This window comes from Lepus europaeus, chromosome 23, assembly GCF_033115175.1.
Source record: "Lepus europaeus isolate LE1 chromosome 23, mLepTim1.pri, whole genome shotgun sequence".
Classification (NCBI taxonomy): Eukaryota; Metazoa; Chordata; class Mammalia; order Lagomorpha; family Leporidae; genus Lepus; species Lepus europaeus.
Window position 1 is genome coordinate 3,682,370 of NC_084849.1, and position 27,913 is coordinate 3,710,282.

At 51.0% G+C, this 27,913-nt stretch overlaps 1 protein-coding gene across 1 annotated transcript; it reads right to left on the reverse strand.

Moving 5' to 3' along the window:
* Positions 1–24,684: 24,684 nt before the first annotated feature.
* On the reverse strand, positions 24,685–27,554 carry LOC133752335 (transmembrane protein 132B-like). The gene is given in 4 exon segments (XM_062182827.1): positions 24,685–24,750; positions 25,915–26,219; positions 26,222–26,914; positions 27,470–27,554. Coding segments are annotated over 4 exon segments (1,149 nt in total).
* Positions 27,555–27,913: the final 359 nt, after the last annotated feature.

Genomic DNA, 27,913 nt, shown 5'->3' on the forward strand with positions numbered 1-27,913 from the left:
ATGGCATGGACAGAAAACAAACTGACAGCTTGGATTCTGCAGCGCAGTATGATGTTTTCTATACAACATTAAGTTATTCAGATGAAACTTTTAAGTTCCATAAATCAGCGTTTAGTTAAGATGTCAAATAGAACGGGCCCCACCCACTCTTTCCCGCATACCTCTGAGATACGCACACGGGTCCTTGAGACAAGGGGAAGGGGAGAGGGTGCAGGAGCAAGAGCACCATGGAGCTGCTGAGCACGGGGCGCCCCATCTGATGGGGACAGTGGGAGCCACAGTCTCAGGGGCTGCAGAGTTTCGCTCCCTCCCGGGTTCCACACACCTGGGCAGGCAGGTAGCTGCCTCCCCCTTCCTGGTGCAGGATTCTCCCCTGCAAACAGCGAACAGGAAGTCCTGGGCACCGCTGCAAATGAACATCCCATGCTGAACACACCAAGGGCTGCTGAGTGCCGAGACCACGGCTTCTCCACACCAGACTCTGACTCCCCAGGCTTCCCCGGGAATCCTGTGGCTCAGGCCTTGCTGCGCAGTGTAGACTCCCTCTGCGGGGTTGCCATGTGTGTACACGTGTGCGGGAGAACTTCAACAAGGTCTTGGAAGATGGAACTAAAGAGGAGTTTACACTGGTACAATTTTTTTTTTAAATCCATGCATATAAGTGGTCTTCAAAAAGTTCACAAAAAATCAAGTTTTTGGTAATCTGTGTCCTCAGGGTTAGATAAGGTGGGATTGACCCTGTCCAGGGCTAGGCCTTGGCAGTTCTCAGGAAGCCTCAGTGTGGTTAACCAAGACTCAGTTTCCCCGACCACATCACCCTGAGATACCCGGGTCCAGAACCCACCATGCGTCCTGCCTGGGACTCAGTCCACACCACAACACTGGCGTTCCCGGCTTGCTGCCTGGTCCCTGTGGACGCTCAGCAGGTAGCAACACTCCACACCCCGCTGGTCTAAAATGCTTCCTCCCCTGTGGATACACACCCAGGACCAGCCCCACTGTCCAGGTCTGCAATTACGGTGGATCCTTGTGGATCGGGATCCCAGGGCCACTACCAATTCAGTAATTAACCAAGAGGACACCAGGAATGATGGCCACGATTCATTATGGGGAAAAAAATACGAAGCAAAATTAGCAAACGGAAAAATCATGAGATGAAGTCCAAAGGAAACCAGGGGCAAACGTCAGTGTCCTGTCCAGTGGAGCCAGACACCAAGCACACAACCCCCGCCGTGGCATGTGGCAGCTTCGAGAAGAACCGTCCCCCGGGACCCTCCTTACACTCAATGCCAGGTTTCACGGGGGCCCCACATTCCAGACTCCCAGGAGGAGAGCTCCTGGTCAGGGTAGCCATTTTGTTTGCATAATTAACTTCAACACATTGAGACTTTCTAATTAGGGAATGGTGAGAACGCTTCTGGGATCTGCCTTCCGAGAGGTGGCCAAGGGCCGACCTTGGAAACCGACCTTTCCAGGGAGAGCCGTCTGAAGACCACTATTTCCCTCTCTCCATCACGCCCACTAAGCGTGGGGGCTTCGGGGACTAAAAAAAAAAAAAAATTAAAAAAAAAAAAAACAACTAACTTTAGTTTTGGCTACACGTAGAGCTGGACCGTGAGCCTGGAACTACAGGAATCCCGCGTTGCTGACCAAAAGCGAGTTTTCCTCCTGAGCTGTCACAACAGGAGGCGAACCCGAGAGGCAGAGGACAGAGCCTGTGCTCTGAGCCCCCAGATTCAGCCCCAAACCTGCGGCTGTGAGATGCCCTGGGTGATGGCTCTGGGAGCCAGGAAAGCCCCTGCATTGTCTAGGCCTCATGCAAGATTTGTTCCCTAAAAAAAAAGAAGCTTAATTTATTTTTTTAAATTTTTTTTTTTTGACAGGCAGAGTGGACAGTGAGAGAGACAGAGAGAAAGGTCTTCCTTTGCCGTTGGTTCACCGTCCAATGGCCACCGCGGCCGGCGCGCTGCAGCCGGCGCACCGCGCTGATCTGATGGCAGGAGCCAGGTGCTTCTCCTGGTCTCCCATGGGGTGCAGGGCCCAGGGACTTGGACCATCCTCCACTGCCCTCCCTGGCCACAGCAGAGAACTGGACAGGAGGAGGGGCTTAACTTATTATTTCATGCAATCAAGGACATACATTGTTTATCCTAAGACGATGAGGTTTATAGAAAACAGACAGTACTGGAGAGACCCTTGAAGGAAGGGAGACGAGAAGAAATGGAGGAGGAATGGGACCAACGGCTGGGGGAGAGTGAACTCTGGGTTATAGCTGAGCAGCCGCTTTGAGGACGGTTCAAACGAGATGCCCCCAAGTTCCTTGGAAATCGTGCTCTGCCCCAGGGATGCCACCCATGAGGTAAAACACATTATCCACTAAACCAATACCCTGAAACTAAACCATCACCTTTACAATACCATTAGTCTGAAGAAAGAGATTTTAATTGGGCCGTGAGTGATACAAAGAGGTAGGCTGTGCTAAAGACACTCATTCCAAGTCGATGCCCTGAGGAAATCTTTTCTAAAAAACAATTAATAATGAAATAGATTTCATGCTCCAAGAAGTCTCCTGATGGAGGTCTCCTGTTGGATCTCGGATGGGGGTATTTATAACCTTGGTACAAATGACCCTGTCATTAACACTGGCTCTGATTTCTTTTCTATCTTATTACACGAGAGAAAACGGTCAGAAGTAGTATGAGCTTGTAGGAGTTTTCCAGTTAAACTTTTAGAAAAATAAAAATAACTGTGTTATTCCTTGCTTTTGGACAGACCAGTGTTCAGAAATGCAGACATGAAAAAGACATGAATAAAAGCCATATTTCCCAAACATGGCAAACATTTGGGCATCTGTTAAAGATAAAATAACATTTTGATATTCTAAGATCACTTGTCAAATTGCAAGTGTGCACAATCCTGAACGGCTGATTGTAGATGCCTCAGGATACAAAGGAGAGAAAGAAACCCAGGTGAGTAGGGTGGCCTCGGGCAGGTTAACGGAGAACAGTGCCCGGCACGGCACCCACTGGTCACCTCCAGGCACTTCTGTATTGAGGAATGGGAACCCAAGAGTGCCATTTTTTTCGCAGAATATTATATATCTAGATTTTGTATGAAAATTCTAAATTTAAAAAATGCAGCCCATTCAAAATATTTATTACACTGCACTTACTAATGCAAATTCCTGTGACATCTATCTTGCGGCTGAAAGACTGTAAAGTTTACTTTAGGATTCTGAATTGAAAACGCAGCTGTGGGCTTGAGATCATACAGTGTTCCTTAGCTGCAGAGGCTGTGCTACGCATTGACTTAAATCAACAGTATTTTTTGTTGTTATAGCACAGCTCAGTGTGGGGCAGTGGGCAAGTCTAGTCCACGCACTCAGAGACTCGGGCTTCCTCATGGGGCTGTTATCTGCGACTGTCAGTGCTGGAGATAATACGCTGTGTGACTTCAACAGAGCTCTTCCGCTGGTCACGGAATTCACGGTGAGCCCTCAGAAATAGCAACGCTATTTGGTTGTGTTGTTCTTCTTCTCAACACAAAGGGCTATGGCATTCAGCACCCTTAATTTCAGAAGACAAGGTCTACGCTTGTTCATCTAAGTGGGAGAAGGCTTAATAAGGAAGCTCAAGAGTTGCCCAAGCAAGGGGAGTAGAGGTTAGTGTTAGCTCCCAGCACTCCACAGAGCCGGGCTGGCAAAGGGCTGTAGAAAGTGGGACGATTTGTGAGATGGGAGGAGCCTTGGGTGGGAGGGGCCGTGGGTGGGAGGAGCCTTGGGTGGGAGGAACCACAAGGTGGGAGAAATCTGGTACCAGATTGCCGACCCACCTCCACAACGTCAATGCTGGTATCACACATCTATGTCCCGACGAAACCTCCATATCAAAGTCTCATGGCAAAGCATCTAAGTGGCAGAGGTCAAGTTAATTGTGATGATGAGGCTAGCAAATGGAGCCTTTCTGATGTGGTTTCTTGTGTGTGTGTGTGTGTGTGTGTTTGGTCTGGTGGCCAGATTTGTAAGAGATTACCAGGCTGTAACAGATGAGTGTTGGAGGTTGCTGTGGGTTCACAATATCTGGTGCCCTTCTTCCCCAACACAGAGCCAGACTTCATTCCGCAGCCTCTACTGCAGTAAAGAGACTTCGCTCTGGTCAGTGAAGTGTGGTTCCTAATCTCCTTGAAAGACCTCCTAGTATTCTCTTCCATCATCTTGACCCAAGGCAAGGAATGCAGCCACCACCCCTGGGGTCTTGGGGGTGTGCTGAGTCATGGAATGGAGATGCCTGGATGCCTGGATGTCTGGGAGACTGCGTGGGGCAGAGTCTCTCACATGGCAGCAGCCAGATGAGCCCTAGGGACATTTCAATGGGCTTGGTGTTATGAGTTCATCTGTGGCTAGTGCAAGATCCGCCTGAATTCATGCAGAGTGAATGGTTAACCTAGGACTAAAAGTTAAAACTGTAACTTTCCAAAAAGTAAGAAAAAATTCTAACATCACTGGCAAGGTACTCTCAAGTCGAATCATTGTGTCTGCAGTCTGCAGAGTCCACTCTGTGCCACGACACCTACAATATTTCTGATAACCTCAAAGCTGAAGTAGTAAGGATGGTCAGAAACACAGGTTACAGATTCTAACAGGACAAAGTGTCAATCATTATCAGCCATGAAACTAGAAAAGCTTTGTGAAATTTTCAAGGAAATGCAGTAGACTCCTTTCCGCCCATGTTCTAGTAGTTATTACATTGTTTGCATGGTTTATAACCATTTTGACTGAAAAATATGTCTTCTTCGCAGGTCATTTAATTTATTGTGCTAAATTAAGATGCAAAACATGCCCAGGTTGGCGTTTGCTCTAATATGTTACTTAATGCAAATACGTGTGAGCCCTGAATGGTTTGTCTACTAAGTGCAGTGGGTGTGAACTCCAAAACGCTCCTCTCCCTCAGGTCCAGAAAACGTTCTCAGAATATTTCGATAATTGACCTTTCCCCCTGATTGACATTTCTAGTTCAATTATTCTATTGTTCTCCAGATACTAATCGCTCTCCACTTCTCACGCAGGAGGAAATGTCATCGGAGGTTGCAGAAGCTGTGAAATGTCACCCATACAGATGATAATTGCATTTTCTGGAGGGGGAACTTGCACAATACAAAAGGCACTGGGGCTGGTGTTACGGCTCAGCAGGAAAAGCCTTCAGTCCCAGCATTCCACGTCGGCGCCGCTTTGTGTCCCGGCTGCTCTACTTCCAATCCCACTCCTTGCTAATGGCCTGGGAAAAGCAGCAGAAGATGGTTCAAGTGCTTGGGTTCCTGTCACCCCTGTGGAAGACCCAGATGAAGCTCCTGGCTCCTGGCTCCTGGCTCCAGCCTGGTCCCTGAGCCCAGCCAGTGGGGCTGGGGTCTGCGGCCGCTCAGACAGGTGGAACGTCCTGCACAAGCAGGCTGTCAGCTGCGGCTGGAAAGCCCGTGTCCAGGCCGACCGGCATCTCCCCACTAACCGCTTCTTGTGCCGCATGTGTGACCTTGTGGCCTTAGATCACGCCTTCAGGGTGGGGGCGATCTTCCACCCAGAGCGGGCAGGGGAAGGGGCTGAGCCCCTGGGGAGACTCAGACTGGCTCTAGGAGATCAGGCTGTCTTGTGTGACCTTGTGGCCTTAGATCACGCCTTCAGGGTGGGGGCGATCTTCCACCCAGAGCGGGCAGGGGAAGGGGCTGAGCCCCTGGGGAGACTCAGACTGGCTCTAGGAGATCAGGCTGTCTTGTGTGACCTTGTGGCCTTAGATCACGCCTTCAGGGTGGGGGCGATCTTCCACCCAGAGCGGGCAGAGTAGGGGTGCTGATTCCCTAAGGAGATGGGACGTCTCCAGGAGACCCCCGCTCTCTCCTTGAGCCCCAAGCCAATCAACATACAATGTGAAACCCCCGTCCAATGGGCACCCCACAGGATGACCCAGGGAACAGGCAGTAACGCCTTCAAAACCCGGGACACTTCCTAGAGCCGGTGCCTCACTGGTGCACGCTGCCTGGGCTCCGCTCGGACCAGACGCTTTCTCTGTCGCTTGCCAATCAAATAAAAGTTTCTGCCTCTGCAAATTGTTTCCCAGCTTTTTGTTTCTAACTAAGCTGAGGAAAAGAACCCACGAGACTCCCTCCTGCAGCCGCCCTCCCCTCTGCGAGCACTACAGACCCCTTGCAGGGAGTTGCAGCCAGCTCAGGGCGAACCAGTGGATGGAAGCTCACTTGCTCTGTGTGTGTGTGTGTGTATGTGTCTTCCTTTCTCTTTGTAACTGCATCTCTGGCTTTCAAAATCAATATACTTTTTTTTTTTTTAAAAGAAAGCACTAAATCTGGGGCCAGCGCTGTGGTGCAGTGGGTTAAAGCCCTAGCCTGCAGCACTAGCATCCCATATGGCCGCCGGCTCAAGTCCTGGCTGTTCCTCTTCCGATCCAGCTCTCTGCTATGTCCTGGGAAAACAGTAGAAGATGGCCCAAGTCCTTGGGCCCCTTCACCCGCATGGGAGACCTGGAAGAAGCTCCTGGCTCCTGGCTTCAGATCAGCTCAGCTCTGGCCATTGTGGTCATCTGGGGAGTGAACCAGCGGAATGGAAGACCTCTCTCTGTCTCTGGCTCTACCTCTCTCTGTAACTCTGTGTTTCAAAATAAGTAAAATAATTCTTAAAAAAAAGCACTGAATCTGATTGAGCCCATGCTTTACGCTTTGGTTCCCTGATACTGCTGTGTTTGTGGTGAGGCTGACGCAAGGCTTCACACCACAGGGATCAGTCCCATTAGTGAGAAGCGCTTTCTAGAGGTGCTACAGGAGGAAAAGGGGAAGTTTGGTGAGGCTAAAGCCACGTCTGTGCTGCAGCTTCATCACCTGCTCCACGGGGTGCTGGAGAAGATCAGAGGATGCAGACCAGGGCTCCCTGGCCGCAGCACTACTGACACAGCTCAGGCGAGGGGAGCTGTGTTGTGACTGTAGCATCTCTAACAGCACCTGTGGGTCCCTCTCCACACCAGTGGCATCTCTCCAGCTATCAGCCAAAACCATCTCCAGACGTCGCCGTATACCCTTCTGGTGTGGAAATGGACCTTTTTGGATAACTGCTGATGTAGCTAAAACCATGGTGTCTTCGTGTGGGCTAACAAATACTGCTGCAGTCCTGAATTGGGTGTGAAGGCAGCTGACACCACCCTGGGTGTAGTCCTCACACAGGAGCTTTGTCAGGGTGCCATAAGGACAAGCATTTGCTCATTTAGTTACTTGTAAATTTAATGATTCATTCATTTGGTGTTGATTCAAAGTAGTCTGATATTTTCTGGGGAGATTACTTAACACAGGTAAGGACATATATTTTGCAGTGAAGAATCCTGTTTTGCCAGAATGCCTGCTCTCATATCACACAGAAGGACCTAGAGCCAAAATATTCTATTTCCCTCAAATTCCTAAACTGTTCCATTAGGGTTATCGTAGCGTTAAATACAAGGAAGACAGAAAGAGGCAAAGGTATGTCTGTGTGCAAGGTTTACCAGCAGACCAAATCTACTGAGAGAATGAAAAGAAGTTGTAGAAGACACCGTGCAACAGCTGTTTCCCTCCTGTTGGGCAGCACAGCTCATTTCTCCTCAACATCCACCGTGGTTAGGGTACACTCTAAGGAACTGTTATGTGACATTTGCACCCAACGTCGAGGACCAGTAGCCTACACACTGAAGTCGGAAGGCAGACATGACCGCAACTCCAGTTATGTGCAAATAGAGAGACCAATCAAAGTGACCCGAGGTGCTCCTACGCCAATCAGAAAACCTCCCTGTGTGAACCAACGGCAAAGGAAGACCTTTCTCTCTGTCTCTCACTCTCAATGTCCACTCCGCCTGTCAAAAATAAAACAAAAAACAAAAACAAACAAACAAACAAACACCTCCCTGCTTCTGAAAAGCCTGTTCTCAAAGACCGGCCGCAGTCAGGACTGTTTCACACTGCAGACCCCACTGAGTCCAGGAGCCCCTTACATCCTGCGTTGACTGTGCTGGAGTGGAAACCCCGCGGCCCCCTCACGAGCGAGAGCTCAGTAAGCGCCCCTCCCACGGTCTTCCTCGGCTTCACAGACCTCAGAGGGGAAGACCGTGACTAAAGCCCAAGGGGGGCATAGAGGACCTTGTCTTACGAACCTCAACAGAGACAAAGAATGGGAAACGTCCTGGGAGTGTAGGTCATTGCCAGAAGGGGCTTTTCAGCGAGTTTCAATTCACCTGCTTTGGCCTCCACACTCCCACGTAGCAAATGTGTTTATCGTCAGCCTCTCTCCTATGCGCTCAGTCACAACAGCTGGTCTCCTCCTGCTTTTCTGCCTTCAAAGCGCATCCTATGTGATAGTCACTCATGGGTGAACGTGGCTGGGCTACAGTTGCTCAGTTTAAAACGGATCTGTGTGCTGCTGTGAAGGTGTTAAAATGTAGGTATTATTGGTGCCCATAATCCGACCAATGAAGATTATCCTTGGGAACCCCTGTGGCCTTCTACTGGCCAATTCAGACTTCAGGAGCAACACAGACATTCTCCAAGGAGGAAGACGCTTCTCAGGGGATTGTGGCCTCGGCTCCCGCCCCTGGGACCCGCCAGCTCGTTGGTCTGCCCTACAGTTTCAGACTTGCCTTACCAGCTCCCCAAACCACGGCAACCCTCCACCCCGGAATCGGAAGGCCACGCTGGCAGAAGACCTCAAAAAAGGAGAGATTTTGCTGTTTTGTTTCAAATTCTAATCTTGGTTCCTCCTTACATAAGAAGCTGGAGTCAGCTGGATGCTGGTTGTTCCTGCCGAGATAAATCTCAGTGACCTACCACAAGGCAGTGTGCACACTGCTCCGAATCAGCTGCAGTCAAATTCAGGTCCTAGAACTTCCCCGGGGCTCCACGTAGCTGTGTCTTTCCAAGGACAGCCCCAGCCGAGGCTTGGAAAGAGACGGTCAGAATCACAGCCCGATCCACCAGGATGCACTACCTTCGTGACAATTCTGTGTGCTTTCCATTTCACGCCACTGTTTGCTTTCATCTGCCGAAGAGCAAGCAGCCGAGCTTAGCCTCTCGGGATCGTCTTCATCTCCGGGCTTCGAGCAGTGCCCAAGCCTTCAGAAGCGCTCTGCTCCCACTTCCCGCACCCAGTCGGGGTTCAGCCATCTCCTTCCCACACGCGCTGCGCTCGGGAGCCCCTGGCTGTGTTCTGCCTCGTTAATGAACCGACCTCTTTCTGGATTTAGTTTCTGTGTTGGAGGTATTCTCAACCTGGAAAGTGCCGAGTCAGATGTGTCCTGGCTTGATTCTCCCTGCTATCCAAGCATTTACCATGTATTTCTCTACCCAGGGGGCTGCTGGCATCCACTGCACTATTGATCCCAACTCTGCGTCACACCTGTGTCCATGTGAGATGAAAACTACTGTCCATGAAGCAGCGGGATATCTGCCGTCATGTCTTGAACGTCTGTTCAGCCATGCCCTCGGGATGGCTGTGGGATGGAGGACACGTGGCAGTGTGGCTGCACCACGGCCGCCTTGAAGGCCTTGTGTTTTCCACTGCGCATCACAAGCCTCTGCCATTGCTGTGCCTTTGCCATTCGCCTGCCCCCCTGGTTCCAGGAGGAGAGACCCGAACTCAGCAGCACAACCACTCCCGACGCGGCACTGCAGCCAGGCCCACAGTAGGCCGGTCGGTCTTCAGCAATTCACCAACGCCTGAGTGGCACACGCGGGCATCGCTTTGCCTCTGAGGTTTGTGGTCGATGGGCACTGCCACGGCCGCTGCTGTCACACACCCCTCACTTCGAAGTCCCCAGTCTTCCACACCTTTTACAAAGTCACACCCTCCGACAGTGGCCTTCTTCCTGTGCTACTCACCACCGTACAGGCAATGGAGTGTTCCAAACACAGAAATGTCTAACTTGTTGTTTGCAGAGTAAGTGATACACATTAACTCCCCCAGGGAGGAGCAAGTCATTATTAGAGATGAGGAAACTGAGGCACGGAAGGTGCGCTGTCGGTCTCATGGTTACACAGCCAGTAGGAGACAGAGACGGGATCTGACCCGGCTGGGATTTTCATCAGTGGAGCCCCAAAAGGCCCACGGGGTGCTTGTGGCGACTTCTCCGGTTTTGCAAAGATGCAGCTCCGACTCCAAGGCCAAGCTGTCTCCTCTCCAGCCACTGTGTTCGTGGAGCACTTTTGTTTGTGGTCGCCTAGCAACCTGCCTCTCAAGCCCCTCCCCCTCTGTCCTCAGGGTTCTCTGTCTCCCCAGAAGCTGCCATTTATTTTCCCGGTCTGTGTCAGAGGCTTTTCGCCAGGCAGTGAGGAGGGAAAGGTAATGGAATTCATGGCAAGAAATAAACACTGTCCGGGGAGCTGCAGGGGGCTGGGGGAGGATCTTCCAGGCTGCGTGGGAGCTGACTGTAGGCAGTAGATGATCTACTTATGTGTTTCATGGGTGCGCATTGAACACCTGCTCTGGGAGAGCCATTGCGCTAGGCTCAGGGCTGTAAATAAAACAGAAGAGACGCGAGCCCTGGTCTCCAGGCGCTCGTATCCCTCTAGAAGGAAGACGACAAAGTCACAGGGAAGTCGGCAGGGCAGGGCAGACGGCAACGTGCAGCACTGAGGAAGGTGCCCGAGGAAAGAGCGTCCACAGGGCCGGGGCCAGGAGGGGGTTCAGAGCAGCACTCAGCAGGCTGCTGTTGATGGCAGAGGCCCGAGGGCACCGGGGGAGTCGGGCAGCTATGCAGAGATGAGCACGGTTTCAGGACTGCAGGCCAAGTAGCCAGCGTTCAGCTTGGGCATCCCTAAAACACCTACAACGCACAGGCTGAGGACTCCGCAAGCCCAGGTAGCCCACGCCCTCTGTTGTGCAAGAACCAGGCTCTGTGTCTCCAGCTGAGCTACAGGTGCAGAGTGGCTGGCACTCCAGGGCCTTGTCATTCAGGATGCTGTCACGTTGACTCAGAGATGCCCAGGGATAGAAACAGCGTCAGCGGGGTTTCTGCACCTACTTGCGATCCCGTCTGGGTCATCTGCTCACCATGTGTACAGCGGAGAGCTTTGTGAGAACAGTCACACAATCTGGCTCTCTACTTCTTCCTCCCTCCATTATCCTCCTCTCCGTATTTTTATCTATTTTATTTATCTCTATGTAATATATGAAATCAATAAAGTTTTATATAATTCTAAGATACCTGTGTACTGGAGCTGAGAAATGCAGGCATAACTTTATGTTTGCAAAAGGCAAAAGCATAGCAAATGGATCAAAGCATTAGGAAAAGACTTTCTAGTAAAAGCCACACGCAGGTGCACCGATCTTGCCTGGAGAAGACAGTTGTCCGTCCCTGAACACAGGGGCTGAGTGACTCTGTGGGAACAGCCAGAGGATTAGTTGCGAACACCTCCAACAGTGCCATTGTAAGTTAAACAGAATGTGAGCATTGACAATTAATGAGCAGTTCCCAGAACCATAGGGATGAAGAAGAGGTTCTGACTTGGGAAGCCAGCAGGTGCCATGGGAGGCCAGGCAGATGGTATGCCAGGCTCTCCACAAAGGAGCCACCTGGCTGTGAGCTGGTGCTGGAGCTGCCGCGTTGGACGCTCACTTCCAGCCCCCTCTTCGAGCTTCTGTGTCTCCATTCAGACAAGTTAGAAATCCCGTGTAAGTTCATGTCCTCTTCCTGCGCCTGAGCAGTGGGATTTCTGGTCTGATTCTCCTCTTTAGCAGGTTGTAGAATCCTGCCCTCACCAGGAGCCACACAGTGGGGTTTACAGAAGAATAATAACTACAGGCGAAGCATCCACGCCTTTCCCCAAACTGCATCACATTGCCTGAAAGGTAGACCTATTGTTGAAGAGACCTTCTGGATCGAGCAATTCATAGGAAAATGTAATCCCCAAAAGATCTTCCTTTGTCTAAGACTTTATAAGTGGGGCCAGTGCTATGGCGTAGTGGGTAAGGCCATCACCTGCAGTGCTGGCCTCCTATAGGGGCGCCAGTTCGAGTCCCAGCTGCCCCACTTCCAATCCGGCTCTCTGCTAGGCCTGGGAGAGCAGTGGAAGATGGTTCAAGTCCTTGGGCCCCTGCACCCATGTGGGGGGATCCGGAGGAAGCTCCTGGCTCCTGGCTTTGGATCAGTGAAGCTCCAGCCATTGTGACCAACTGGGGAGTGACCCAGCAGATGGAAGACCTCTCTCTCTCTCTCTCTCTCTAACTCTCTCTCTCTCTAACTCTTTCAGATAAATAATTCTTTAAAAAGTGACTTTGTAAGTAAGAAGTAAGGTGTGTTATGAAGAACAGCCTATGGGACGACTGTATACAAGTGTTCCAGTGTCCAGGGTTCGGGATCCGATTTCAGTTGAGAGATCATCTTGCTTTAGCCACCACACTAGCCAGCATTCATAGGCACTGACTTAGCGGGCAGTGGAAGAGGGATCCTCTCACATCTGCGAAGCTCCAGGAGGGGCCTGCTGTAAGAAGCAGGGTGTGACCCTGCACCTGCAAGGCTCTCGGGATGCCCGAGCTGCTCTCTGCCCCCTGCGCCTCTTCTGCCTCCCTCTAGGTCTGCAGCTCCGCTTTCTCCTTGCCTTCCAGGTTCCAATGCTGTGGTCGGGCCACGCTGGGCCTTTCTTAGGGGCGCTTAATCGATTGTTTGCGGATGATTTCCCCGCTCAAGGAGGAGGTGGTCGGCTGACATTCAGGCGTCTGACAGAGGACCCGTCCCCCCAAGGCACGCCGTTCGCACTTCCAGCACAATTAAACCCGACAGCCAATTACAGTCAGTATTGGTTACAAACACAATTTTACAATAATTAGCTGCCAAATTGCCACTAACAAATCCCGTTAAGTAACTTGAATTTCACCTTGCTATGCAAAGCTGTGACCTGTGAAGAACAACGGGGCTGGGTGGAAGTCAGTTTTCCTATTTTATTAGTGAGTTATTCTTCCACAGGGGGAAAGCGCATCCTCTCATAAATTAAATAATTTGGTTGAAAAGCATAAAAAAGAAAAAAATCAGCTTTGAGGTCGGCATTGTGTGCAGTGAGCTGAGTTACCATAAACAATGCCAGCTTCCCATGTGGGTGTCAGTTCAAGTCCTGGCTGCTCCACTTTCAATTCTGCTTCCTGCTAGTGAACCTGGGAAAGAAGCAGAAGATGGCCCGAGTTCTCGGGCCCCTGCCCCCACTTGGGAGGCCTGGAAGGAGCTCCTGGCTCCTGGCTTCAGCCTGGCCCAGCCCTGGCTGTTGTGGCCATTTGTGGAGTAAATCAGCTGATAAAAGCCTCTCTCTGTCTCTCTCTCTCTGTCTCTCTGTCTCTCTCTCTCTCTCTCTCTGTCTCTCTCTCTCTCTCTCTCTCTCTGTCTCTCTCTCTCTGTCTCTCTCTCTCTCTGTCTCTCTCTGTCTCTCTCTCTGTCTCTCTCTCTCTGTCTCTGTCTCTCTCTCTCTCTCTCTCTCTGTCTCTCTCTCTCTCTCTCTCTCTGTCTCTCTCTCTCTGTCTCTCTCTCTCTGTCTCTCTCTGTCTCTCTCTCTGCTTCTCCCTCTGACTCTGCCTTTCAAATAAATAAATAAATCTTTAAAAATGCATAGTTTTATCAGACCCACATCAATAATTCTCTTGAAAGTGCTGTTTTTGTTAACTAGCAATACATTAATTATTTTATAAGTAAAAATGTTTTACATTTTACTTATGCATATTAGAAATTTCTGGTCATGTAGGTTTTGAGGGTTTTATTTGTTTTCCTTTTAGTTTGTTGCTTTGGTTGTTTTTAAAGAAAGTTTTGCCTGGTAGCTGGCGGGTGTCTTTGTTCCTGTGTTTACGTGGGCAGGGCCTCGTGATGAGAGATTTGGAGGAAGGTTTTGCTGGGATTAGAATCTGATCAGAGCCCAAGTGACAGAGCGGTCAGGGGTCCAGGAAAGGGAGAGCAATCCCAGCCCCACTCCTGATCCATCTTCCTGCTAATGTGACCCCTGGGAGGGAACAGGTGGTTGGGTTTCTGCCACCCACAGGGGAGACTCAGATCGAGTTTCAGGCTCATAGCTACAGCCTGGCTCACCCCTGGCTTTTCTGGGCATTTGGAGAATGAACAGGTAGATAAATCTCTCTCTCTCTCTCTTAGAGTCAGTGACTGCTGTTGGTCCAGCTTGTGCCCCTGGGAGGCAGTGGGTGATGACTCAAGTGTTAAGTCCCTGCCACCTGTGCGGAGACCCCGATGGAATTCTCGACTCCTGGCTCTGGCTTGCCCTCACCCCCGACTGTTTATTCAAATAAATTTTTTAAAAATGAATAAGTACACATTCAAACATTTTTACTTAACCGTTTTTATTTTAGTTGAGGGGCAGAGAGAGAGAAGGGAAGCTCCAATCTACTTTCCAGTATCCACAATGGCACCCAGTCGAGAGGGAGTCAGAACTCAATCCAGGTCTCCACGTGGGTGCAGAGAGACACCTCCCCGAGCCTGCACTGCTGCCTCCCAGGGCCTGCGTTAACAAGGCTAAGCCAGAAGTGGAACCTGGGACTCCGATGTGGGATGTGGGTGCCCAAACTGCATCTTAGCCACGAGGCCAAAGGCTCATCATTTTAAAAAATGATTTATTTGAAAGGCAGAGTTACACAGAGAGAGGGAAGACAAAGATCTTCCACCTGCTGGTTCACTCCCCAAAAGGCTGCAGCAGCCAGAGTTGAACCAGCTGAAGCCAGGAGCCAGGAGCTTCTTCCAGATCTCCCTCATAGGCGCAGGTGCCCAAGCATGGGCCATGTTTCGCTGCTACTCCTAGGCCATTAGCAGGGAGCTGCATTGGAAATGGAGCAGCCGGGACTTGAACTGGCACCCACGTGGGATACCGATGTCACAGGCGGTGACTTGACTTGCTAAACCACAATGCCAGCCCCTCATCCTCATTTTTAAAAAAGATTGATTATTTATTTGAAAAGCTGAGTGACAGAGAGTAGGGACAGACACAAAGAGATTGAGGAGAAAAGATCCCCCGTCTTCTGGGTCACTCCCCAGCCAGGGCTGGGTCAGGCTGAAGGCAGGAGCCTGGAAATCACTCTGGTCTCCCCGGGGGTGGCAGGGATCCCAGTACCTGAGTCATCACCTGCTGCTTTCCCAGGATACGTTAGCAGGAAGCTGGATCAGAAGCAGGAGAGTCAGGACTTGCAGGGGCTCTCTGACGTGGGGGTCCCAAGTGGCGGCTTAGCCAGCTGTCCACACAGCCCCGCCCAATTTTTTAAAAAAATGTTTAAAGATGTGGGACTGCTAACCAGCCGGATTTTATCTTCACACATTGAATGCATGTGTGTTGACTTATCACACTGCATCCCATAAATATGTAACATTGAAATCATGAAAAGTGAATACCCCTACTGCGAACCCTTTGGTTCAGGTCACTATTGCACAAGAGCTTTGCTCACAAGTCCATGTAGCCCAGGCCTTCCACAAGGAGTGCTTGCAGATGTTTTTGGTAAAAGGAAACTGCTGCTCTCAAAGGCATCGTCACCGAGTGTAGACTTTCATGTTGGCTTTCATCCATTTTTCTTCAGCAAATGATCTTACAGTTCGCATACCTTTTTTTTTTTTTTTGACAGGCAGAGTGGATAGTGAGAGAGAGAGAGACAGAGAGAAAGGTCTTCCTTTTTGCCGTTGGTTCACCCTCCAATGGCCGCTGCGGCTGGTGCACCGCGCTAATCCGAAGCCAGGAGCCAGGTGCTTCTCCTGGTCTCCCATGGGGTGCAGGGACCAAGCACTTGGGCCATCCTCCACTGCACTCCCGGGCCATAACAGAGAGCTGGCCTGGAAGAGGGGCAACCGGGACAGAATCCGGCGCCCCGACCGGGACTAGAACCCAGTGTGCCAGCGCCGCTAGGCGGAGGATTAGCCTGTTAAGCCATGGCGCCGGCTCGCATAGCTTCTGATCAGATCTCTGCCTTTCTTTTTCTTTTTTTTAAAGATTTATTTATTTATTTGAAAGTCAGAGTTAGACAGAGAGGGAAGGAGAGGCAGAGAGAGAGAGAGAGAGAGAGGTCTTCCATCCGCTGGTTCACTCCCCAAATGGCCGAAACGGCCTGAGTTGTGCCGATCCGTAGCCAGGAGCCAGGAGCTTCTTCCAGGTCTCCAAGGTGGGTGCAGGGGCACAAGCACTGGGCCATCCTCCACTGCTTTCCCAGGCCACAGCAGAGAGCTGGATCGGAAGTGGAGCAGCTGGGTCTTGAACTGGCGCCCATATGGGATGCCAGGGCTTCAGGCCAGGGCTTTAACCCACTGCACCACAGCACCAGCCCCAAGATCTCTGCCTTTCTTATTTCTCTTCCTATGTATTTGTAATGATTTTATTTCCTGTTGCTGTCTTCTATAATTTCCCATTAGCCTCAGTTTTAAGCATTTTTGACTATGAAGTGCCACGATGTAGATGTGTGTCTGTGTCTGTCTAGGAATGCACGCATGTGGCTGTATGTGTATCTGTATGAGTGTGTCTGTACTGTGTTGTCTGCATGTGTGTGTGAATTCCCATGTGTGCATCTGTGTGTGTGTGTCGCTGTGTGACTATGTACGCATGTGTGTCTGTCTCTGATGAGTGTGCATGTGTCTTTCTGTGTACGCATGCATGTGTGTCTCTGTGTATTTGTGTATGCACGCATGAGTCTCTGTATGTGTGTATGTTCGTGTGCATACATGTGGCTGTATGAGTATGTGTGTACGTGTGCATACATGTGGCTGTATGAGTATGTGTGTGTACGTGTGCATACGTGTGGCTGTATGAGTATGTGTGTACGTGTGCATACATGTGGCTGTATGAGTACGTGTGTGTACGTGTGCATACGTGTGGCTGTATGAGTACGTGTGTGTACGTGTGCATACGTGTGGCTGTATGAGTATGTGTGTATGTGTGTGTATGACTGCATGTGTGTGCATGTGTCTGTATATGCATGTATGTACCTATGTGCATGTATGCACATGTGTGCATGCTTCTATGTGATGGTGTCTAGGTGTGTGTCTCTATGTGGCTGTATGTGTGTCTGCGTGAGTGTGTAACGACCTTGGGATTCTCTGAGGCTCTGCAGATCTGTGCGTGGCTGTTGATTTTGTGCTGTGGTAAATTATCAGCCATTATCTTCAGATGTTTCTTCTGCCTGGTTCCTCCCGGTTACCCTGCTGGGATTTCCACTACATCTGTTTAACACAGTTTGATGTTGGCTCACAATTTTCACTCTCCTTCGTTTTTCATTTTGTTGTCTCATGTTTCTGATGGATTTCAGTTTGTATAATTTTCATTATTTATTTTGAAAGTCACTGATATTTTTCCTCTGTTTCTATTCCACTGATAGCCCTCCAGCAGACTTGCTTCCATCTAACACCACGTTTCTCATTTCCAGCTTTGCCTGCATTGTTTTACCCCTTGCTGAAACATTGTGATCTATTTTTATACATCCGTTTACTTATCTGGAAGGCAAAGTGACAGAGAGAGAGAGAAATAAACTCTCATCTGGTGGGCCACCTTCCAAATGAACACGGCAGCCAGGGCTGAGCCGGGCCAAAGCCAGGGGTCAGGAACTCCATCTGGGATTTCCACACTGGCGGCAGGAACCTAAGTGCTTGGACCAATATCCACTGCCTCCCAGCACTTCAGCAGGGAGCTGGAGGGGCAGCACAGCCTGGCGAGGACAGGGCCCAGGCACTCTGATGTGGGATGCAGGCGTCCCACGCAGCAGCACCACCTGCTGAGGCAAAACACCCACCCCTCCTGTGTATGTCTTAACGTGGCCAGCCTCCTCCAACAGATCCTTTTTTTTTTGACAGGCAGAGTTAGACAGTGAGAGAGAGAGAGAGACAGAGAGACTTACAGACAGTGAGAGAGAGACAGAGAGAGGAAGGTCTTCCTTCCGTTGGTTCACTCCCCTAATGGCTGCCACGGCCAGCGCTGCGCCAATCCGAAGCCAGGAGTCAGGTGCTTCCTCCCGGTCTCCCATTTGGGTGCAGGAACCCAAGCACCTGGGCCATCCTCCACTGCACTCCTGGGCCACAGCAGAGAGCTGGACTGGAAGAGGAACAACCAGGACTAGTACCCAGTGCCCCAACCGGGACTAGAACCCGGGGTGCCGGCGTTGCAGGCGGAGGATTAGCCTAGTGAACCGCGGCACCGGCCCTCCAACAGATCCTTTAAGACAAAAAAACAGGGGCCGGGGCTGTGGCCTCTGCCTGCAGTGCCAGCTTCCCACATGGGCGCCAGTTCTTGTCCTGGCTGCTCCACTTCCAATCCAGCTCTCTGCTATGGCCTGGGAAAGCAGTAGAAGATGGCCCAAGTGGTTGGGCCCCTGCACCTGTGTGACAGACCCGGAAGAAGCTCCTGGTTTCAGATCACTCAGCTCCAGCTGTTGCAGCCATTTGGGGAGTGAACCAGTGGATGGAAGGCCTCTCTCTCTGTCTCTCCCCTCTCTCTGTCTATGGTTCTACCTTTCAAATAAATAAATACACTCTTTAAAAAAAGATATAAATACAGTCATGTAATCCCAGTACTTAGAAACTTTTAGGCTCAATGTGTTTTATCTTTTATTAAAGCTATTGAGATATCACTGACGTACAAATATAATATACATCAATTTACATATGCATTCAGAACTTTAAAGTTATGTCTAATTGCAACAGTGTACCACTTGAAGCTTCTATGCACATATTTTCAAAACATCACTACAGTCAAGCTAACCTGTCTGTCGCTCACGTAGCCACCATTTCCGCCCATTTGCCTAAGAAGACTGCATTTAGAATTTATCCCAAGCAGATTCCGGGTCTCTGGTACCATGCTGTGCGGTCACAGATCCTTACCACACCTTCAGGCCTCCCAGTGCCACTCATCCCTTTGGTAAACGTCTCCCTGCCTGCCCTCCCTGGTCCCATGGCAGCTTCCGTCCTGCTCTCTGCTTGCATGAGTATACATTTTAAAGTCCATACGAGTAAAACCATGCTGTTTTGTCCAAGACTGCCTTACTTCGGTTAGCATAAACCAGTGACAGTAATTTTTGCTCTCCTATGCACCTCTTAATGCTTTATCATGCATGGGAGTTATCTCTCGCACAAGGCCTGGAATGGCATTGCGGCTTTTTCCGCCAGGGCAGGGTCAGGCCTGTGGTCCTGCATGTCGTGGGTGTGTGGGGTTGAGCTGATCTATCAGGACTTGCTCTGGGTTGGTGTGGTCACCTCAGGGACCCTGAGGGGCTCATCCAGATGTGGAGTGGGACTTCCTCGTGCTGAGTGGGAAGCGAGAGGGCAAGCGTTTCTCGATGCACCTGCTGCTCCATCAGCTTTTAACAGCCCCACAGAGGGCGCGTGGCCGTGCCCGCCCCTTCCTCTGCCGCGGGCGGTCCCTCTGGTGCTGGGAGCGGAGCATGCCTGTCGGTGTGGGGATTTCATGTCTGCTTCTGAATTCGCATTGTCAGGGTTGTGCTGTGCACCTGAGCCTGCAGGACAAACCTCTGAGTGGTGCAGACTCTTCCTAGGGCCAGCCTACACAGAACCCTCCTTCATGCGGGGGCAGCGTCCTGGGTGCACACAGGTTCCTGGCCACCACCCGGGCAGAGATGCGCTCACGATTGAGTGTCCTGCCCTCTGCAAGAAGCAGCAGAATTTTACTTGGTGTCCAGGGGAAGCCACAGGAATCTTCCCTTCCGTCTGTGCCTCAGCTACTCCCTAAATCTGAGCAGTGAGCACAGGACCTGCTGTCCCCCTGCTCTCTGTGTGAGAGTCTGACACAGGCAGCGTCCTTCCTCCCGCAGCGGCGGGGGTCACCGCCTGCAGGTCTTTCTCCCTTGGCAGAGGTCGCGCGGTCTTTCTCAGACCCCAACTGCAGACCTATAAGAACGTGCCGGAGAGGGGTCCCCTCTCCCCTTATTTGGGACACTCAGGTTATATATTTTCTTTTATTTTCTAACTTTAGGGTTTCTCTTTTTTTCTACTGTGTTCTGCCAAAGTGTGTGTGTCTAATTTTAATTTTATTTATTTATTTGATAGAAAGAGAGAGACACTTCCCTCTGCCGACTCACTCCCCAAATGCCCGCAACAACCAGGCTGGACCAGGCTGAAGCCAGGAGACATGAACTCCACTGTGGTCTCCCTGTGGATAACAAGGACCAGGTGCTTGAGCCATCACCTGATGCGTCCAGGTTGTACCTGAGCAGGCAGCTGCACTGAAGTGGAGGAGCTGGGACTCGAAGTGGGCACTCCAAGACGGGATGAGGGCAGGAGCAGCTTAACCCGCTGCACTAGCAAGCCTGCCCCTTGTCTTACTTCTTTTAAGAGGGTCTTGGAACTGGTGTTGTGGCATAGTGGGGAAAGTAGCCACGTGTGACGTGGGCATCCCGTATGGGTGTCAGTACAAGTCCCGGCTGCTCTACTTCAGATCCAGCTCCCTGCTAATGGCCCGGGAAAAGCAGTGCAGGATGGCCCAAGTGCTTGGACCCCTGCATCCACGTGGGAGACCTGGAAGAAGCTCCTGGCCCAGCCCTGGCTGTGTGCCATCTGGGGAATGAACCAGTGGATGGAAGACCTCTGTCTCTCCCTTTCTCTCTCTGCAACTGTGTCTTTTCAAATAAATAAATCTTTTGACAGAGAAGATGGTCTTGGCATGGCCAGATCTCAACAGTTCCCACTGAGATCTCAACATTCAGCAAAACTGGCTCTGTTGCTTAGTCATGGTATTGCCTGAGGCTCTGTTGCTTAGTCATGGTATTGCCTGAGTGCTACCGTGAGAGCTGCCGTCCCATGCAACTGTGTCCTCTTCCTAAGGGGAGGCCAAAAGTGAGTGTTTTGAATGGCATTAGCAGAGCCCCATCAGTCACAGCTATGCCCACAGCGCCAAGAGCCAGAGCAGCTGTTTCCCACGGTGACGAAGCTGGAATAGTGACAGCTGCAGAGCCGCCGGGTCAGAGTGCCGGCAAGGCGGCTTCTTAGCTAACAGGACTGGGGACGGGCGTGCAGCACCCAGGACCAGGCAGCAGGACGTCTTCCTAAAGAGACACTCACCATAAAACTGCTGGCACATTGCCTGGTGACCCGGCCCCTCTCCACACCTGGCAGAGAGTGGGAGCTAGGCCACGCCAGCAGCCAGCACCCCTGGCCTGGAGGTGGGTGTGAGCTCCCACAGTCCTCCTGGGGACAGCCTGCCAGCACCCTCCTCAGGGCTCTCCCAGCGCCACTCACAGCAGCTGGGACAGGGAAGCAGCTTTCGCCTCCCCGACAGTCCCAGTCACGGTGATCCTGATGGTTCACCTGCCGCCCTTCATTGAGATCCGACGAATCCTGGGCTGGGCGTGGAAGACTGCAAACCCTTAGGCTTTGCAGAGCACCGAGGCCCACTCTTCAGCCGTGTTTCCCCTTGTAGCCTCCTTACAATGGGGAGAAAGCGGCAGGAGCACCTGTGAGAGCCTCTCACAGACGGGGACGCTTCCGGTAGTCTCCCCGCTCAGGGGTGCTCCTCTCTGGGGTTGCGGCAACCACGGGGTCCCCGGGTCCTCCCCAGGCTGTCCTGGGGGCCACTTCAGGAACAGGGACAATGGGACCCCTTGATGAAAGCCGCTGTTCCGCTAATATTCAGCTCAGGCCCATCGCGTCTCCTGAGCGAGTCTCTGGGCTTTAGCTCAGTGGACAGAGCTGCTAATCCAACATCTCAAATACTCTTTGTTCCCTGTGGAAGACAAGATGATTTCCATAAGACGTAAGTGCTGCTTCTTCCAAATCTGTTCTCGTTTCCTGACTCTCCAGCCCAGCAGGGGTAGTGTCTGATGGTTCCACATCAGTACGTTTCCTCGCCAGCACAGAACGGCAACACCTGCTGCACACACAGGCTCTCTGTCAAGTTCAGAGAGAACCTGCTCGTCCTGCAGGAGCCCCTGCCGCTCACCTGGGCAACATTGGCTGACTGCAAATCTTCCTGCTCCTCTTGGAGACGCTGGACCTGAGCTCTGAGGACTTCACTGGGTTTTCTTCATTGTGTGTCTTCTGCATTACCCACCCCCCTCTTTCTCCTTGTAAGAGAAAACCTTTACTCTAACGGCATAAAGAAGTTTCTCGCATGACTATGCCTGATGGGCGATGTGGTCTTCCTGCGGTGACGTTCAAGTAGCTGGGCCTCTGGCATCCTTGTGGGACACCCGATGGAGCTCCTGGCTCCTGGCGTCAGCCTGGCCCAACCCTGGCTGTTGCAGGCATTTGGGGAGTAGACATGCCAAAGAAGACCTCTCTCTTTCTCTTCCTCAAATAAATAATAAAAATGAAAATGCAGCAAAAGATTCTTAAAATTTTGTTTAAAATAAAAATAAGGACTATCAGGAAACATTCCAGTCATGACCCAGGGAACTCAGAGGGACCCAGCCACGCCTGGAGCTTTCAGATACCCTCTGTGATGGCACTGGGGGGAGCGACGTCTGTAGCTACCAGGAGAGGCTGCAGCACCAACGTGCCCAGGCTGGCCTCTCGCTGTCAGCCACCACAAGGCCTTCTGGACACCTGGGAATGTTCAGCTTGGAACCCAAAAAACCGCCTGGCAACTGGCAGACCCCCATGGGGCTGGAGGATCAGGAGGCCTGATTGGGTACGGAAGTGCTACTCAAGCGTTCTCTGATCCTGTGCCAGATGGAGACATGACAGCGGCCACGGCCAGAAGCTGGTGAGGCACCAACATCCCACGTGGGGAATACGGGCTCAGCTTCTGGTTTGCTCGGTCATGTGCGGTCCCTGTTGGCAGAGGCTCAGGGATGGCTGACTGGGAGAGAGGCTGACTCTTGGAAGCAATGGATCTCAACTGTGTCGAGGATATAACTGGAAAGAGAATACAAGTGGCTTTCAAAGGCATAGGCCTGGGTTACCAGTTGTGCTTTGGTTACCAATTGTGTTTCGGTTAATACATTTGTGCATTTAGGAGTGGGTTTGGGGCTGCCTCTCCGTAAGACCCTTTGCAAAGCAGAGGCAGAGACAAATAACCCGGCTGGAATAACATCACTAATAGAGAAGGAATGCAGGAGAAGAGCTGCCATGGCTGTTTTGGGTGCCCGGGGAGGCCCCCCAGGTGTCACTCGGCTAGGAGGCTTCATCCTCTAGACAAGCTGCGGGAATTTTCTGTCTTCGTCAGACTCAACTCTCAACCACCATGTCAGCACTCAAAGGGTCACCTGAGGGGCGTAGATTGTGCACAGTGGCTAGGACACCACTTAGACCACCCGCAACCCCTCCCCGAGCGCCTGACTGCCAGGGTCGGCTCTGCCTCCAAGTCAGCTTCCTTCTAGTGCACACAGGTGCACACCTGAGGGGCAACAGGTGACAGCTGAAATAGCCGGGCTCCTGCCCCCACCTGGGAAACCTGATTTGCGTTCCTAGCTCCGTACTTCAGCCTGGCCCTGCCCTGGCTCTTAGTGTGTATATTGGAGAGTGAACCCATGACGGAAAGTTCCTATCTCTCTATCCGTCTCACTGTCTTTTGCATAAGAATAAATAAATATAGACATTTTATAAGAAAGGAAGTCACCTGGATGCCTGTGTTTGAGGCCAGGCACAGCCTGTACGCACCGTGCTGTGCCTTGGGCAAGAGGTACAGGGGGAGCTTCTCCACGGCCACTCTGGTGAGAGAGAGAGGAGGCTGGGCGGGACCTGCGATGTCTGCTCCCACGGAGATCTGTGGGGAGGGAAAAGCTGAGATAGCACCTCTGTGAGGGGCTTTGTCCCCAGGGCTGCCGTGCTGGGTGTGCCCGGCTGGCTCCCCGTCTCCTTCCACAGAGCCCACAGGGAGCCAGGCTGGTCCAATATCTATTTTTCAGTCTTTCAACTTAATAAATTAAAATAGAGTCTCATTTTCTTATTCATAAAATCTCACTTTGCTTAATTTTATACTATTTTTATACTTAATGTTTTTGCACTAAAAATCCTTTGTTCTTTCAAAATCTTTTTTTTGTACTTTTAAGATGTTAAGTTTTTAATTTTTCCAGTAGTTTTTAAGATTCAATACGGTTCACAGAAACAATTCTAAGAATATAATGATAGTCCCTCCTCTCTCCCTCCCTCCTTCTCCCTTTCCCTCTTTAGTCTTTGAGATAACATATTTTCAATTTACATTACATTAAAAAGGCTTAATGCTTCACTGAATAAGAAATTTAACAAGTAAAAAGCATAAAGACCCTAGTATAGTGGGAACATAGACAATGGCTATAAATAATGATTGAGTGGAAAATGGCCATTTCACCAGATACAGTACATTATACTTTATACTGCAACTTTAGCAGTTTCTTTTAAAAAAAAACCTTACAGATTACGTCATTTTGTCCTCCCTTGACACTTCCGTGTCCCCAGTCCCACGTCCTCGGCGTCTGTGTGGTGAGCGTCGGAGCGGCCGCCGTGCTCATGGCCACTGCTTCTCCGCCCCAGCACGCGTCCCCGAAAGCAGCTGCCGGGCGCAGCGCGTGCGTCTCCTGCCACTGAGTCAATGACGTCCGTGCCGCTAGGATGAAACAGAATTACACGTAGGTTTTCTTCATTTAAAAAAAAAATTGATCTATTTGAAAGGGAGAAGGAGGGGGCAAAGAGACAGAGAGAATCTCCCGTGCACTGGTTTAATCCCCAATTACCCATACTATCCACAGCAGGCCAAGCCCAACCCAGGGGCCAGGAGCACAATTCAGGCCTCCTACGTGGTGGTAGCTTGGGCAGCAGCCATCACCTGCTGCCGCTGAGGGTGCGCGTTAGCAGGAGGCTGGAGTGGACAGCGGAGTCGGGATTGGAGCCGGGCGCTCTCACGTGGGTTGTGGACGTCCCAAGTGGTGACTTAACTGCTGCGCCAGCCGCTACCCCCGCCTTCACTCTTACCGCGTAAGATGGCGTGTGAAATCTGCCTGTGCTTCCTACCGAATTTTCCCCATGCCTATCAACACTAGTTTTAGAGTTGAGAATTCAGTGAGTTGCCCCAACATGCCTGTATAAATATAGATGCTGTAACTGGGTTCTATTCCCACTTAGGAATATGCTTCCTACTTTTCTCATGGATTTACTGCTGCCAGACAACAAAAAAATCAAAATGTATTTATAATTCATAGACACTCCTCAACCTTTGCAAAACTCATGCAGAAAATTGACCCTTTCTCATTGAACGTTGTTGTTTTGAAGTAAAACTCCTCATGTGATACTGACGTAAGACACATCCAGGAGGTGAACGTCTTAGTTTCTACCCATAAGCAGTAGAGTGTCAAAGATGAAAGGGGTCCTGGAGCTCAGTGCAGATGCCACTAACTGAAACGACATGGCAACGCCCATGAGCTAATCCTCGTCCAAGTCAAGTACAACTCAGGGAAGAGGAAAAAAAACTTCTTTACATGTTTCTAAACCCAAACAGCCACACAAGCCTAAAACACATTTAAAAAGAACAACGGCAAATGAGTGTCCTGGTAAGTGCAGATGAAACCGATGAGGAGTGCTCACTACAAACAAGAGTGGAGGCATTCAATCATCTTTCATAGAAACCCAGCCTCAAGACAAGAGCTAGCATTCTCTACACGTCTCACAAATATCAGATAGAAAAATCAGTTATCAAAGTCTTCCCAATTTCTAGCAGGGTCTGTCATGGGATGGCTAATAAGGCCCCCAGTGGCTGGATTTATTGCATCACCGCTGAACGAGTCCCAGGTCATCATGACCCCACTGTCGCCCTCTGCAGCGATGGCCACACGTGGCCACGTCAGAGGCGCAGACTAGCTGATAACCTGATTGCATTCAGTTTTCAGGTCCCTGTAACTTGCTTAGATGGACAAATCAGGCTCTGCCAAATTGCTCGGGCTCCCTGCTTCAACAATTTGAAGAACAGAAAGCATATAGGTGAGTCCAAGCACAAGACAGTGTTTAAACCACAGGGCCCCCGCCCCACGTCGTGGCAGACCCACTTGATGTTATCGTCACTGTCAAACAGGATGGAGCTGGTGTACGGGCCGCCGTCCTCGGGGAGGATGGTGGTGTAGGAAGTGAACTTGACTCGCTTCCTCTTTGGGCCGGAAGGGTTTACAGGTTCGCTTTTCATGTCTTTCTCGTAGCCATAGTCAGAGGGTCTGAGCAGGTGACTATGGAACGTCTTCTGGGAACTGCCGTTCAGAAAGAAGTTCCTCTCCTCGAACTGCAGCCCCCTGTCGATGACGGTCGTGCACTCCTCCGACGGCAGCGTGATGTCCACCGGTTCTCCAGGAGCTCCACCTCGTTCCCCAGCCAGACCCAGTCGTGGGAGTGAGGGATGTTGCCTTGCTCACTCATGGCAAACCTTTTGTGTCTGAACTTCCAGGCAAACGCCGCACAGTTGATTAAGAAGACCAGGATGGCCAGGCAGAAGACGCAGAGCAGGGCGTACATGCCGATCTCCAGGTCCGTCAGCCCCCTGGAGGTCACCGTAAGGTCACTGGGATTATTGGGATCTGGCAGCTTCCCCTGAGTGGGGAAGCTGGTGAAGGCATCTGCACCCCCGCTGCGGAGGAACTTCTGATCCTCTGCTTCCACGGGAGACTGTGGGGTTGTGCTTCTGTTGCGGTCCTCTCGGCCCACAGGTGCGCCCCGCGGGGGCCACTCCTGAACGGCTCTCTCCTGGTTGCCTTCGCGCTCTATGGAATTACCCAGGTCGTCTTTATAGTCTCGACTCACGCCCTCGATGTCGTTGGAGCCTCCTTGGTGCTCGCCGGCACTCGGCTCAAATCTGACCTTGACGTTTCCTTTCCCCGCGGCAAGAACACTCTTCCTCTTGGTCTTCTGACACGGCTCACTGATCATCATCTCCAGCTTAATCAAGGGCCCTTGCCCCTCACCTTCCGCAACCACCACGGGCCACTGGGACTGAAGGTTCGGGTGGACAGACACCACCATTTCATCCTTGGGATCGTCAATGTCTACAGAAGACACTGACTTGCATAAAAGTCCCAGAAAGACACACCAAAGCATTTGTTATATCTCCATGAAATTTACAAAGTTATTCAAATAAATGTTAACTCCCCCAAATTCCTAAATATATGATTAGAAGAAAGAAAACCCCATTGCCCTGTAACCTTTTCCGGTTCCTGACATGCACTGGGCCATCATTAACACTGATCCACACTGTACCGATGTGAGGAACACACCATGTATTTTAATAAGTGTGTGAAAGTGGTATTATTTCATGGCCTACAACTGAACTTCAGTTCGACCCTTCTGGAAGCCTTTTGACAGAGTAGGGGACTCATCCTGCACATTTCAGGTGCAGCCAGTGAGGCTGCAACTCCGGGTATCAATGAGGCAGCGCAGTGGCGGCTCGAGACCTCCGGGGAAGACGCGTTACAATTCGTCCTGCTTGAAAGACACAATACTCCTGATACCTCTCTGAAATGATTTGCTAAAACTCTAAAATGTGTGTAAGTTTTGGAATTGGCCGTATTATGGTGAGTAGATAGCGATTTGATGCTGCTCACAATAGCCGAAATGGGATTTCTGGGAGTCAACAACAACCTGCTTTCCTAAAAATGCAAGAATAGCAAGAAGAGCGTATTCTGTCATGGTCGACCAGTAGACTGTCAATTGCACAGCTAAACCCACTGCAAACTGGATGGCAGAGGGGCTGGGTAGGCGTACATAAACACACCCAAGAAGAAATGCTGCTCAAAGACAGGTCCAGCCGGAGAAAAAGCTCCAAGCATCTTCATCCCAGCTGAGCCCTCTTGTGAGTACGACCGAGAGGGGGAGATTATTCCCTTTAACCAGTGGGGATCTCATCGCCTTACGAAGGGGAAGGCTATCCCAGGAACCCACCCTCTTCGTGCAGGTACAGGAGAGAGGGCAGGCGGCTGCCAGCACACCCAGTTCTGTGACGGCAGTCCCTGTCTTTCCAGGCAAGCCTGGGGGACTGAGAAGAGAGA